Source organism: Camelus ferus, chromosome 11 (assembly GCF_009834535.1).
Source record: "Camelus ferus isolate YT-003-E chromosome 11, BCGSAC_Cfer_1.0, whole genome shotgun sequence".
NCBI classification, from domain to species: domain Eukaryota; kingdom Metazoa; phylum Chordata; class Mammalia; order Artiodactyla; family Camelidae; genus Camelus; species Camelus ferus.
The window spans coordinates 25,295,055-25,308,194 of record NC_045706.1 but is presented as its reverse complement, the minus strand read 5'-3'; the positions used below and the strand labels follow the sequence as shown (position 1 = coordinate 25,308,194).

Genomic DNA, 13,140 nt, shown 5'->3' with positions numbered 1-13,140 from the left:
CCGCCATGAAGAGAGAAGGGGGTGCCGCCCACCTCTGCTCCGACAGCCTCCCTGAGTCCCAGCAGCAAGACGGCAACCACGCACCCAACTTCTCCAGCCACAGCTCATGCCGCCGTCGCCAGCGGCGCCGACATGACAAGGCGCTGCATGCCCGCTAGGCCAGGTTTCCCCTCATCCCCAGCCCCGGGGTCGTCGCCCCCGCGCTGTCATCTGAGACCCGGTAGTACCACCCCTGCTGCAGCGGGAAAGAGAACAGAGAGTCCTGGGGACAGGTACCGTGCAGAGGGCTTGAGAAGGGGCCGGGTCGCGGGGGCAAGGGTATGAGGGAGGACTGCGGACGGCCGCTCTTCCAGTTCCCGCCATCCTCCGCGAGCTCGGGCCTCCGCGTTCCGGGGCCTGGCAAACCCCCGCCCCGCCTCCGCGCGGGGGCTGCTGGGAGTTCGAGTCTTCTTTTCCGTAGTTGGGACGCTGTTCTCGGTCTAGTGACCACAGCCTGGAGGGCTACGGACAACCTGCCTTAGGTAGAACTTGATTTTTGTCCTTTACTTTAGCTGGACCCGGGGCCCTAACTGCTAAATGCATATTTAAGTGGTTTTCTGTACGTTGCCTGTTCTACTTATCTTAGTGGTTGAATAGTATAAGCCTTTTTTATATTGTGGGTAAAATTATGTAAGGTGTGATGAGGGAAAACCGTTCCACGAATTGCTTTATAGTCCAGTACACACGATAAGTCATAATTAAAAGAACATACGGATTTGAAATGTGATGTGTTTTCAACTTCAGTAACTTTACACCTCTCCAGGAGGTCGGTTTTTTGTAAAGATTTTGTGGGTGCTGTGTAATGAGATGGGGAGTTTCGTCAAATGACATCCTCTGACAATAAAATATGTTTAAATTCTCTGTGCACTTGGTACTGTCTTTTTTATTTTAAGTTTAAAAGCTTGTAACATAAGTTTAACAGTGAATTTATTTTCTAATATTGTGGTTCAGGTCCACAACCCCTTATCTTAATTCTGAAAGCCAGAATAAGCTTTGAAAACCGGAAGTTTTCCGTTAAGTTTGGCACCACATCTTGCTTGCTTGGCAGCCAAACCTGACCAGAACTAATAGAAGGCTATAGATGGTCTCTATCCCGTTAAGTGTTGGTATTCTTAAGTTTTGCTGGAGAAATATTAATGTTTGCTTATGGACCCCACTGGGGGCTTTACATAATGCATCCACGTTACCCCCTTTATAAAGTCCAGTAAATTCAGAATTCTAAAGCACATTTGGCCCCAAAAGTTGCAGATAAGGGTTTGTGAGCTGTTACAATTTTTTAACCTAGCTATAAATTGTAAGTAAGTAATGGACCTTTCTGTGCATATGAACTTAGGGAATTGTTCCTCCTTGAAAGTTACATTCATGGTTATTTTACAAATTTTTTGTATGTTTTATCTAAAACCATTTTTCTCTCAGGTGTATTAATCAAAAAGATACAATATTTTAAGGAAGAGATACAGTGTTACAGTTAGTAATTAATGTAAAAACTTTTAATATTATCTTGTTTTGAGTTAATTACCTGCTTTTTAGTCCATTTTCATCTCTCTTTTCTCAACCAATAACTGAAGGCATTTTTTTCTTCCCTTTGCAGAACCTCTAGTATTTCTTCTTTTACTCTTCCGTGAAGTTAATTTGCCTGCTATAATTTACTTTATGAAAACAAATACATAGATTCTTACTTAGCCTGTCACTCGTTCATTTCATAGCTACTTAGCTTTTCTACCACATCTCAAACAAACATTGTGGACTCTCAGTAAATCATTAAAGATGGGCATTGCTATTCTAATCTGACCAGTAAAGTGTACAGATGTAGAAGCAGCTTAACCTTCAAGGGACTTGGATTGTTCAAGTTTTCTCTGAGCATTCCAACTTCATAGTGGATAAATGTTTAGAGAAACTCATTTACCGCTTATTCTTTTTCAGTAAAATGAATACATATTTAGCAAAATTTACCAGAAAACTAATTTTTTGCTCTATGTATAATAACATCCCTCTTTATGCCGTTGACAATTCTAAATACATGAACAAACCAGAATACATATTCTGGTAATGCGGTCCTAGTTCACTTTGTGTCCGTTGTAGGGTACAGAAAGCCTTAAAAATTGAAACAGTTCGGTTTTTGTTATTCTTTAGCTTTCTTCCTTTTCTCTTTGTTTTTCCCAGGCAAGGCATTATTTTTATAAATATCTTAAGAATTCTTAGTAAAAAGTTAAGATTTTGAAACATTACTTACTTAGTTGTGAAGACTCATTCCAGTTTTTCCTGTTACTTAGATTAGCATCTAACTGTAGTATATAAAGGGTGTAGTGTAAGGTTACTTGATCCATTGTGCCTTTTGCCCAGCACACTCTTCAGCTGCCTCTCCAGACAAGCTAAATCACCCATATTTGCCATTCTACCACCTACTTTTGTTGAGTCTGTTCGGGTTTTACTCAGTTTTTGTAATCTCCATTATTCATTCAGCAAACATCTATTAACCATTATTTTGTATCTGTCACTGGATATATCAAGGAATAGGATCAGATCCCTTCAAGATCTTTTATTCTAACATATAGCAGCAAGCACTTCAGTCTTAGGAAGCACTCTACCAATTCCTTGGATCCACACTCCAGAATTATATCAGTAGTATGGATTATGTAAACCTCAGTTTTGCTTTTATAAATTTCTTCCTATAGGAAGTAGTGAATTATATTTTTAATTTTTTATAATCAGCTAGCAAAGCATTATTGTCATTGTCAGAACTTGATTAAACCAGATAGTGAAATTCAGCCTATAGTCTATAAATCTAGTATTCTCCACTTAATCTGGTTTATTAAGGTTTTAATATTTGCTAATGTGATCCCATATTAGTTATGCTTTTATTTTCAGGAAGCAGTCAATTATAGATTTCTTCAAACCAGCTTCAAAACAAGGTATGTATACTGCATTTTTTGTGGGATCTTTTGGGAAGGGAGACAAATTCAATTTTTAAATCTACTCTAAACTCATTAGTTTTACTAAACCTGGTATTCAAACTTGAAAATACAGTGAAGATGCAGTTCTGTTTACAAAGATAAACAAGTTCTAAACATCGTGAAGAAACTCTTTGCTGTTATGCTTTCTTACATTCAAAATATTCCAGGCAGTAATGTTCATAATGTGTACTATTTTGATTCTCTAATGAAGTAACTTACTTTGTTAAGTAGAGCCATAGGGAGCTGACATGTAGCAAAAGGGAGCTTTATGAAAGTAAGTCTTAAATTCTTAATTCCCCCACAATAAAATGTGTATCATCTAAATAACAATTTGAAAACTTGTAGTAGCTTAATATTTTAAGTATTAGTAATTTATAATAAATACATATTTAAATGTAATAGTTTGTGTTATTTTTAATAATATACAATGTGTATATGTTTTAATTGGCTGTTTAGACAGACATATGTTGGATTCTCCACAAAAATCGAGCATCAAATATGGAGGAAGTGGATTGTCCATCACTGGGACAGAGCAGTTTGAAAGGAAACTATCTTCACCAAAAAGATCTAAACCCAAAAGTGTGCCGTCAGAAAAGAGCCCTATCTTAGAAGCTTTCATGAAAGGTGTTAAAGAGCACCATAGAGATCATGGTGGTGTACATGAGTCACATCGGCCTTGTGTGTCACTGGCCACCAAATGTCCAAAGGCGGTTACAAAATATGTTCCTCCTTCATACCTCTTGTCAAAAGAGACGAAGAAAAAACATCAGACTCCAGAGGGAAGGAAGTCACATTTCATTCACGAAAACAGCAGGGAGAAAAATGATGGAGATCGAGGCAAGACCAGTGCAGATTCTAAAAAGCAGGCCACAGTTACAGAAGCTGACATCTTCAAGAGCAGCTCCAGGAGTCTTAGCAGCAGGAGCAGCCTATCCAGGCACCACCCAGGAGAAAGCCCACTGGGAGCTAAGTTCCAGTTGTCACTAGCTTCTTACTGCAGAGAAAGAGAACTAAAGAAGTTGAGAAGGGAGCAAATGGAGCAGAGAATCAACTCAGAAAATTCTTTCTCAGAAGCAAGCAATCTTTCCTTAAAATCCTCTAGTATAGGACGAAAATGTAAACCAAGTCAGGAACAGAGTAAACAGAATGATGTCACATCTGGAAACAGTAATCTTTCAAACCTGGTATGTGCAATAATTGCTAAATTAGCTTGACTACTACTGTTTTATCATATTTAGAATACTAAATCTAAAAATACTTGATAATTGTTAATATCCTGGTACCTTTTGTTAAGGAAATACTGATACACAATTTGTGTAGAAGCTAGTTTCATTAACTTTCCTCAAACTGTCCATTGAACCTCAGTAAAGCAGTGTGTCTTGCCCTAAATTTTTTCCGACCAGGAACAAAGATCTTTTTTAATCAAGAAAGTAAGCTTTTTTTTTTTTTTTTTTTTTTTGGTTAAGTATAGTCATTTTTAAATTAAGCTGCACTGAAAAGAGATTCTTGAGGAGTGGAACATCTGAAGCAGCAGGAAATGGTTTAGAACAGAGGTTTTCAAAATGTAGTCCCTGGACTAGAAACATCAGCATCACCTGAGAACTTGTTAGAAATGCAGATTCTCAGACCCCAAGCCAAACTCACTGACCCAGAAATTGTGGCGGTAAAGTCCAACCATCTGCAATTAACAAGATTTCTGGGTTATTCTGGTGCACTTTAAAGTTTGAGAACCACTGGTTTAGGTTATATATGTCTTAAATAATTGAGTATCTTAGAAAACTTAGAATATGATGTCTTAGAAAACTACCCAAATACATCTTTGGCTCATCAAACTTCTCTCTTGAGAATAGACCAAGCTTAGATTAGCATAAAAGCTGGCCCTCTCCCCTGGAAGGTCAGGTTGTTAAGTACATGTGTTTCAGAGAGCTTCTCTACAAAAAGCAACTAAAGGAAGACAAGATATCAGGAAAGTGCTATGTTGATGCTGTGGGATTTTAAAACCAAATGGACCAAAAATAAACCAAACTCTGACATTCTAAGAGTAAATGGAGGTGGTTGCATTTTATATTGGTGAAAGATATATTTATAAACTCGGGCTCATTTGCAAGGAATTTGGTGCCTTTACCAGTGAGGTTTACTAATGATCAATAGAAGTTAGTAACATTTGGTCCATTTTTATAAGATTTCAGTGTTTGGTGGTATGTCAGTACCTAAACAGAAGTATTGAAGAGTGAGTTGTAACCATTTGATTGGCAAATATTAGACTTACTATTTCTTTATTAAAATAATAATAAAGTGTGTTAATATTAACCTTGAGTTACTAAAAAATCTACACGTGAAAAAAGAATTCAGAATATTTTATTATGGAAGTTTGGACTTACCTCCAGATTTGGAGCTTGCTTTAATAGTATAGAAATCTGTGTTTAAGAACTATGAAGAAAAGCTTACATTCTTGACTGCTCCCAACTCCTAATTAATTTTATCTCATTTTGCTAATAGGAAAATGGACACTTATCAAGAAAAAGATCCTCCTCTGATTCATGGGAACCTGCTTCAGGTAGACTTAAAATTAAATTTAAGAATTTTAAATGAATTTGCATTTTAATAGCACTGTTTTTTATTTAAATTTGTTTAAATGTACAGTTTCCTTCTTAGAGGTAAATTGTGTCTCAGATTAACTAATAATTTCTCATAAAGTTACATTCAAAAAGAATAGTTCTTGAATTTAGTATATGTAACTGTGGATTGTCTTGATTCTTCTCTGCCTTCTTCAGGAGTTCCTAACAATGTGTTTCTCATATTGGTATTCATTGTTCTACTTTTGAATCCTTGGCTACATTAGGAAGCATAATCTTATATTCTTAGAATTGTGAACTCTCTGAGGTGTTGATATTGTAGATGCTTTGTATTAAGTTTGAAACTGTTACCATGGCTCAAAACAATGTTTCTTAATATTTGAAATACAAAGATCCCTTTTTAATAGCAAATTTCAAGGACATCTACATGATATTAATTTGTACTTTCAGTATCTATTGGTTGGAAAAAATACATAATAACAAACAGCTACTGTTAATTGAGTAATTCTTAAAGTATTCTAAAAAGAATAGTTAAAAAACTAGAAAATAGAACAGTGTAAATTTCAAATACCATAGAACTGTGTAACACAGAAAATGAAAGGCCCCCAGAAATACCACTGTTAACAATAGTCTGGTGTATCTTTGTTTTTTCCTGCTATGACTGCATACTTTGAAAAATGGACTTTACAGATTTTCACAATCAGTAAGAAACATTGGACATACTGATAATAACAGCCAACATTTTTTGAACACTTACTGTGTGTCATGCCCTGTTCTATGTGCTTTTAATCATTTTGATTCACATTCTTACAAAGTGGTTGCTTGTTTTGTTTTGAGGGTAGAGGGAGGTAATTAGGCTTTTATTTATTTATTTTTAATGGAGGTAGTCAGGATTGAACCCAGGACCTTGTGCATGCTGTGCACACACTGAGCTATACCCTACCCTCTACCCCCCCCACCCCTGACCCCCGGTGATTACTTTTAGAGATGAAAAAACAGAAGTACAGAGAGACAATTCTGACTCGTTCTTCAGGTTTTTAGAGGTGTATTTATTGCATTTTGACCAAATGATCTGGAGTATTAAAATCAGTCTTCAGCCAAGGCTGAAATCATATCTTGCTATCACAGAAGGAGCTTCTAGGATAACAGGAATAATTTTGAAGTTTATGTATTATTTTTAATTTTTTACAATATTGCTGGTTTTAGTGATCAAATTTCAGTGGATTTTGACATTATAGTACAAGAACAGTAATTTCTCAGGCATGAGATTGCTCTTAAACTCACTGTATTACATATTTGTAACACTGACTAAATTATCACTTCTGCAGCAAGGTGATTAGAAAAACAAAATATTTTTAGGCTAACTCTGCCCGTATAAGGGGCCACTGGTAGTGATGTTACCACTAAGCTGTTCCGCACTTTTTTCCTCTGCTAATGACTGAGATAAATATTCTCTTCAATTCATGTGCATACAGATTTCATCAGTGGTGACTGAAGTAGTTTCATTTATATAATCCCACATACTGAAGTTCTTGAACACTGCTTGAAAAAGATGTTTTCTACATATTTTCAGAGGCAGGCTTAAGATAATTGCCTTCACTTATATTTTGATTTCTAATAGTTTTTGCGTGTGTTTCATAATCTTCATTAATAATTATGGTATTGTACTCTTAGTAAATATACATTTATACTTTGGTTGACTACCAATAGAATATAAAAGGACAAAAGGGGATTTTTCACTCTAGATAACATGAAGAATGTTTATCTGATCAATAGATAAATAGTAAATAGACATAAGAACCCAAATGTTATGTTATATTCATACTACTGCTGTTAGACTTAACAGTTGAGGTGGTGATGTGCATAATCACACATTCATTAATCACACACAAGTTCTGGGATTTCAGAAATGTTGGAAGGGTAGGCATTTAGCTCTTTGGTCTTCCAGAGCCCTGTCTTTTGGCAGAATGCTGAGGACCAACTTAATCCATCCCTAGTTTATTCCGTAATATTTTTGTTTGGGTTTTTTGTGGGAGGAGATAATTAGCTTTATTTATTTACTTGTTTATTTTAATGGTGGTACTGGGGCTTGAACCCAGGACCTCATCCATGCTAAGCATGCAGTCTACCACTGAGCTATACCCTCCCCCTCCAAAATTTATTAATAACCAATCCCCTATTAAGCATTTGGATTTTTTCTTTTTACAAACTCAATCCCTGTCTTACCTGAGTATTTTATATATTAATAGATACTTGAAGTTTTGTAAAATAGATATTCAGCCTACAGGTTGTACAAGGGGTACAAAAAGAATCATGAAAGTTTTACAGTTACACCACTGCCCTAGAGAGTTTGCAAAAGGGGGACTGCAGTACCAGTTCACCACCCTCTTAATGCTAGATGCTTAAAAGCTCTTATGAGCTGATTTTTCCTAAACTTTGCCCACATTTTCTCTTTCCTCCTAGATAAGTCTTTAATTCTTGAATAAAGCAGGAATTTCTCATTACTAGTTGTGTATAAATTCACCTGACTTCTCCAGGGAATGGAACAAAACTCAAAACTGGCAGCTCTGTAGCTACCTTTTTTGTAACTCTCAAACTTAAGATAGTCAGACAGATAAGTCTTCCCCCGAGTCTTCTCTTTTTCTTATTTTATTTCTTATCCTGCACTATAAGGGACTCCTGTCCTTTTTTTAACAAGACATTTAACCCCAGAAAACTGAGTGAGCATGGAATGATTTCTTTGGGTAATAGGAGATATCTGTAGAAGAATGAAGATAGAAGCATTTGTTTATAAATTGGTTTTTTAATTTATAAATTGAATTTTCCAGACTATATGTTGATCAAGTTATCCAAATAATTGCTTAACTCGAGGGTTTTTTTGGTTTGTTGTTTTTTTAACACAAACTGTTGAGGATTTGGAGACATCTCTCAATGTGCAGAAAGAAACTTGATTTAGGGAAATTTGATTTTGAGAATACTGATTATATAAATAGTGAATTTTTAATGAATAATGAATTTTAAGAGTGATTTAATGAAACATCACATTTTTAAACCAAGAAGAAATTTTTGAAATTTTAAGAAACTGGTTAATTCAAATACATGTGGTTATTAAAGTGCTTCTGGATGAAGCTCTTAACAGAGATAGGTTGTATTAGTTTCCTAAGGCTGCCAAAACAAAGTACCTAAGCCTACGTGCCTTAAAACAGCAGAAATTTATTTTGTCTCATGATTCTGAAAGCTAGAATTCCCAAACTAAGTTTATCAGTAGGGCTATGCTGTAACAGCTCTAGGGGGAGAATCCATCCTTGCCTCTTTTAGCTTCTGGTGTTTGTCTGCAATCTTTGGCATTCCTTGACTTGTAGAGCATCACTCCAGTCACATGACATCTTGTCCCTAGGTGTCTTCACATTATCTCCCCCTGCATGTTTTTCTCCATGTCCAAATTTCCCCTTTTCATAAGGACACCAGTCGTATTGAATTAGGACCCACCCTAATGACCTTGTTTGAATTTATTACCCCTATAAAGACCCTATTTCTAATTAAGATCACATTCTGAGGTTCTGAGAGTTAAGACTTCAACATATCATTTTGAGAGCTACAATTCAACCCATAATACAGCTGAAGATTAGAAGGATAACATGGGAAAAAATAAACAAATAGTAAGGAAGAAGACTTAGGTGAGTTTTTTAAAATTGAGAAATTACAATTTGTCTGCCTTCAACTAGCTATTGTATACTTGTTTTAAGGTACTATAAATTTAGATATAAAAGTGTTAATTTCTAGAACTAGGGTAGGCTTTAGTCTAAGAAAGTGTATGCACTTGGAGGGAAAGTGCCTTTGGAATTCTTTACTTGATACAAATGTTGGAGAGTAACACCTTTAATTCTATTTGGTAGTAAGCTTTTAAATAGCTTTTGAATGAAGGTGAGCATTTGTCATTAGCTTTGAATTTCTTGGACTCCAGTATTGATCAGTTAATAAATATAGTATTAACTCTTCTTCTTCATTCCATATGTGGTAAATAATCTCAGCCTAAACTTTCCGATTTTAAGCATTTTGTCAGAGTGTTCTAGACACTCATTTGAATAAACTTTAATAAGGAAAATATACTTTTCACTAATCTGGCAAAAATTAAATTTTAGCAGGCTCTAAGCAGAATAAATTCCCTGACAAAAGAAAAAGGAACTCTGTGGACTCAGATCTGAAAAGCACAAGAGAATCTATAATGCCAAAAGCAAAAGAGTCCTTCTTTGAGAAGCGTCCTGACGGACCACATCAGAGAGAAAAATTTATAAAACATATTGCACTGAAGACACCTGGTGGTGTATTGCGCTTGGAAGATATATCCAAGGAACCAAGTGAAGAAGCTGATTGCTCCTCTGCAGGCTTGGCAACTTCAAATTCTGGCCACCATTCTTCCAGGAATAGTGACCAAATCCGTGTGGCAAGTACCAAAGAGACTAAGATGCACAAACCCCACTTATCTTTACCTCAGGAAAAGTCTGCAGTTAAAAAAGCTAGCAACCTTCAGAAAAGTAAAACTTCTAGCTCTGTGTCATCAGAGGAGACTAAACTTCTCCCTTTACTTTCCCATGTTCCAAGTGCTGGTTCTTCTCGGGTTCCATTAAATGCTAAAAATTGCACTCTTCCAGTTCCTAAAAAAGATAAAGAGCGTTCCTCATCTAAAGAATGTTCTGGGCATTCTGACAGAGTCCTCCAAACACAAGGAACACAAAGCAAAGACTAATAAGGCTGATTCTAATGTATCTTCAGGGAAAATTTCTGGGGGATCCTTGCATTCAGAATATGGCACTCCTACAAAGTCTCCCCCAGCTGCTTTGGAAGTTGTGCCATGTATTCCAAGCCCAACAGCACCTTCAGATAAAGCCCCTTCAGATAAAGAGAGTTCAGGAAATTCCAATGCAGGTAGCAGTGCACTGAAAAGAAAACTAAGGGGTGATTTTGATAGTGATGAAGAAAGTTTAGGTTACAACCTAGACAGTGATGAGGAAGAGGAAACATTAAAATCACTGGAAGAAATAATGGCTTTGAACTTCAATCAGACTCCTGCAGCTCCAGGAAAGCCTCCTGCTGTTTCTCAGGGGCTTAGATCTCAGTCATCAGACTATACAGTAAGTAGTTCTGTGACATTTATCTTTACTCAAAGAGAGAAAGATGGAGGATTGACTAGTGAAAGAGGAATAGGTTGTTAGAACTAACTTGAAAATTCAGTATTTGTTACAACTTATAATTGGACTGAAAGTGATACAGTTCTTGTTTGGTTAATGGGTTTCCCATATCTTTAGCTTTATAACTGTAAGTCAGTGGTCTCCAAGCTTTTTTGATTGCATACACTTTAATTAGTAAAAAGGAATTTTGAGCATGTACCCCAATATATTTGTATACTTATAGATTATATACGTGTACCACTATACTACTATGTACTTTCTAAAGCATATGAAAAAAACAGAATTTGAAAGGAAGAAGAAAGAAGTATTTTCCTATAGAAGTTATATAGAAGTTACTATAGACTAAGTTCTACTGGAGTTTCTATAGACGTTCCATATAAATAGAAGTTCTATTATTTTCTTCCTGCACCCCAATGGATCACCTTGCACACCCCCTGCTTTGGAGACCACTGCTGTAAATGAAGGTAGAGTGTAGAAATGTTGTTAATTGTGGTGTGCAATTTTATTCATAAAGTGCTTCATTCTATCTTGGGAGTAAGCTGAATTAAATTCTCATATGTCTGTAAAATTTGGTGGGGAAGGTGTTAATGTTTCGTGGTAACACCTAAAAATTAGTTGTTTAATTCCACTAAAATAGAATTTAAAAATAAAGATAGGGTAGCCATGGAGCCCTTGGGTGTTGGCAGTCAGTTCCTAAGGCTAGCAGGGTTTTTATAAGTAGTGCCTTTCCTAATAGATGGTAAAATCAAATTGCCTGCAGTACAAAATTCTAGATTTAAAGCATGATGGTGAAAATTCTTTTTTAAGAAAGGTATCCTCCTGGCCCAGGTTATTGAAATAGAAAATATTTTTTAGTACTTGGAGTAACTTAAAACATCCCAATTCTTCTACTAAGATATGTTATAAAGTATTTCTAAATTTTCTTCTTGTTTTAGGAACATGTTCATAGTGGAACTTACACAAATACTTTAGAGCGTCTAGTGAAGGAGATGGAAGATACACAAAGGTAGGTTAGCATCATGACTGCCTTGCTAAATTTAACATACTGTTTGTATGGCTGGCTTTTAATTTACCTTAAAAAAATGAGAAATTAGCATGGGTTTTGTGCTAGTACTGTTATAACAGTTTTGTTGTCAGCTGTGTTAGAAATAAGGTGTTCTTGTTCACAGGCTGAATCAAAAGATCCAGGTTTTCATGGTATACTGCATTAATTAATAATATGAATTCCTTTGACACAACATTGTAAAATGATTATAAATCAATAAAAAATGTTAAAAAAAATAATATGAATTCCTTTTTGTTTACTGCAACTAGTATCTAACTGATAGCTGAAATTCTTGATCAAAAACATGGGTAGAATTTTTTTTGTATTTTTTATGCAGGTGACAAAATATTTATAACATAAAATTTACCATTTCAGTCATCTTTAAATGTAAAGTTTCAGTGGCATTAATGTACATTCACATTGTTGTGCAGCCATCATCACCATCCATCTTCAGAATTTTTTTTTCCATCTTCCCCAACTGAAATTTTATACTCAAACAGTAACTCCCTATTCTCTCTTTTCCCCTACTCACTGGCAACTACCACTTTTTTTGTCACTATGAAATTGACTATCCTAGGTTCCTCATATAATGGGATTATACAGTATTTGTCCTTTTATGACTGACTTATTTCACTTAGCATGTCTTCAAGGTTCACCCATGTTGTAGCATGTGTCAGACTTTCCTTCCTTTTTAAGGCTGAATAATACTCCATTGTGCGTATATACCACATTGTGTTTATCCATTCATCTGTTGGCAGACACTTGGGTTGCTTCTATTTTTTGACTATTGTAAATTTTGCTACTGTGAACATGGGTGTACAAATTATTTCTTCAAGTCCCCACTTTCAGTTCTTTTGGGTATATACCCAGAAGTGGAATTGCTGCATCACATGCTAATTTTATGTGTAATATTTTGAGAAATTGCCATACTGTTTTCCATTGTGGCTGTACGATTTTATATTCCTACCAATAATGCACAAGGGTTCTGGTTTCTCCACATCCTCACCAACACTTGATTTTTCTGTTTTTTTATTGATGGCCATCTTTACGAGTGTGAAGTAGCATCTCATTATGGTTTTGATTTACATTTCCCTCGTGACTATTGATGTTGAGTGTCTTTTCATGTCCTTATTGGCCATTTGTATAGCTTCTTTGGAGAAGTGTTTTTTCAGATCCTTTACCTATTTTGTTGTTGTTGTTGTTGTTGTTTGCTTAGGTAGAATTTTTTTAAACATTTGTATGCCCACTTAGTCCAGGTTTTGAAACCAGTATAACCAGACATGGTATTTCTACATCCAGTTACTCTTTTGAGGAAGTTTGGGAATTATAATTACCGT

General features: G+C 35.7%; 1 protein-coding gene across 1 annotated transcript in view; it reads left to right on the top strand.

The window, feature by feature from the left end:
- SLF2 (SMC5-SMC6 complex localization factor 2) overlaps positions 1-13,140 on the top strand; it is a 39,976-nt gene continuing 26,836 nt past the window's right edge. Inside the window, 7 exon segments of the mRNA XM_006182928.3 lie at positions 1-272; positions 2,908-2,951; positions 3,450-4,177; positions 5,493-5,550; positions 9,712-10,274; positions 10,276-10,701; positions 11,694-11,764. Of these exon segments, the coding sequence (XP_006182990.2) occupies positions 133-272; positions 2,908-2,951; positions 3,450-4,177; positions 5,493-5,550; positions 9,712-10,274; positions 10,276-10,701; positions 11,694-11,764 (2,030 nt within the window). The 5' untranslated portion in view covers positions 1-132.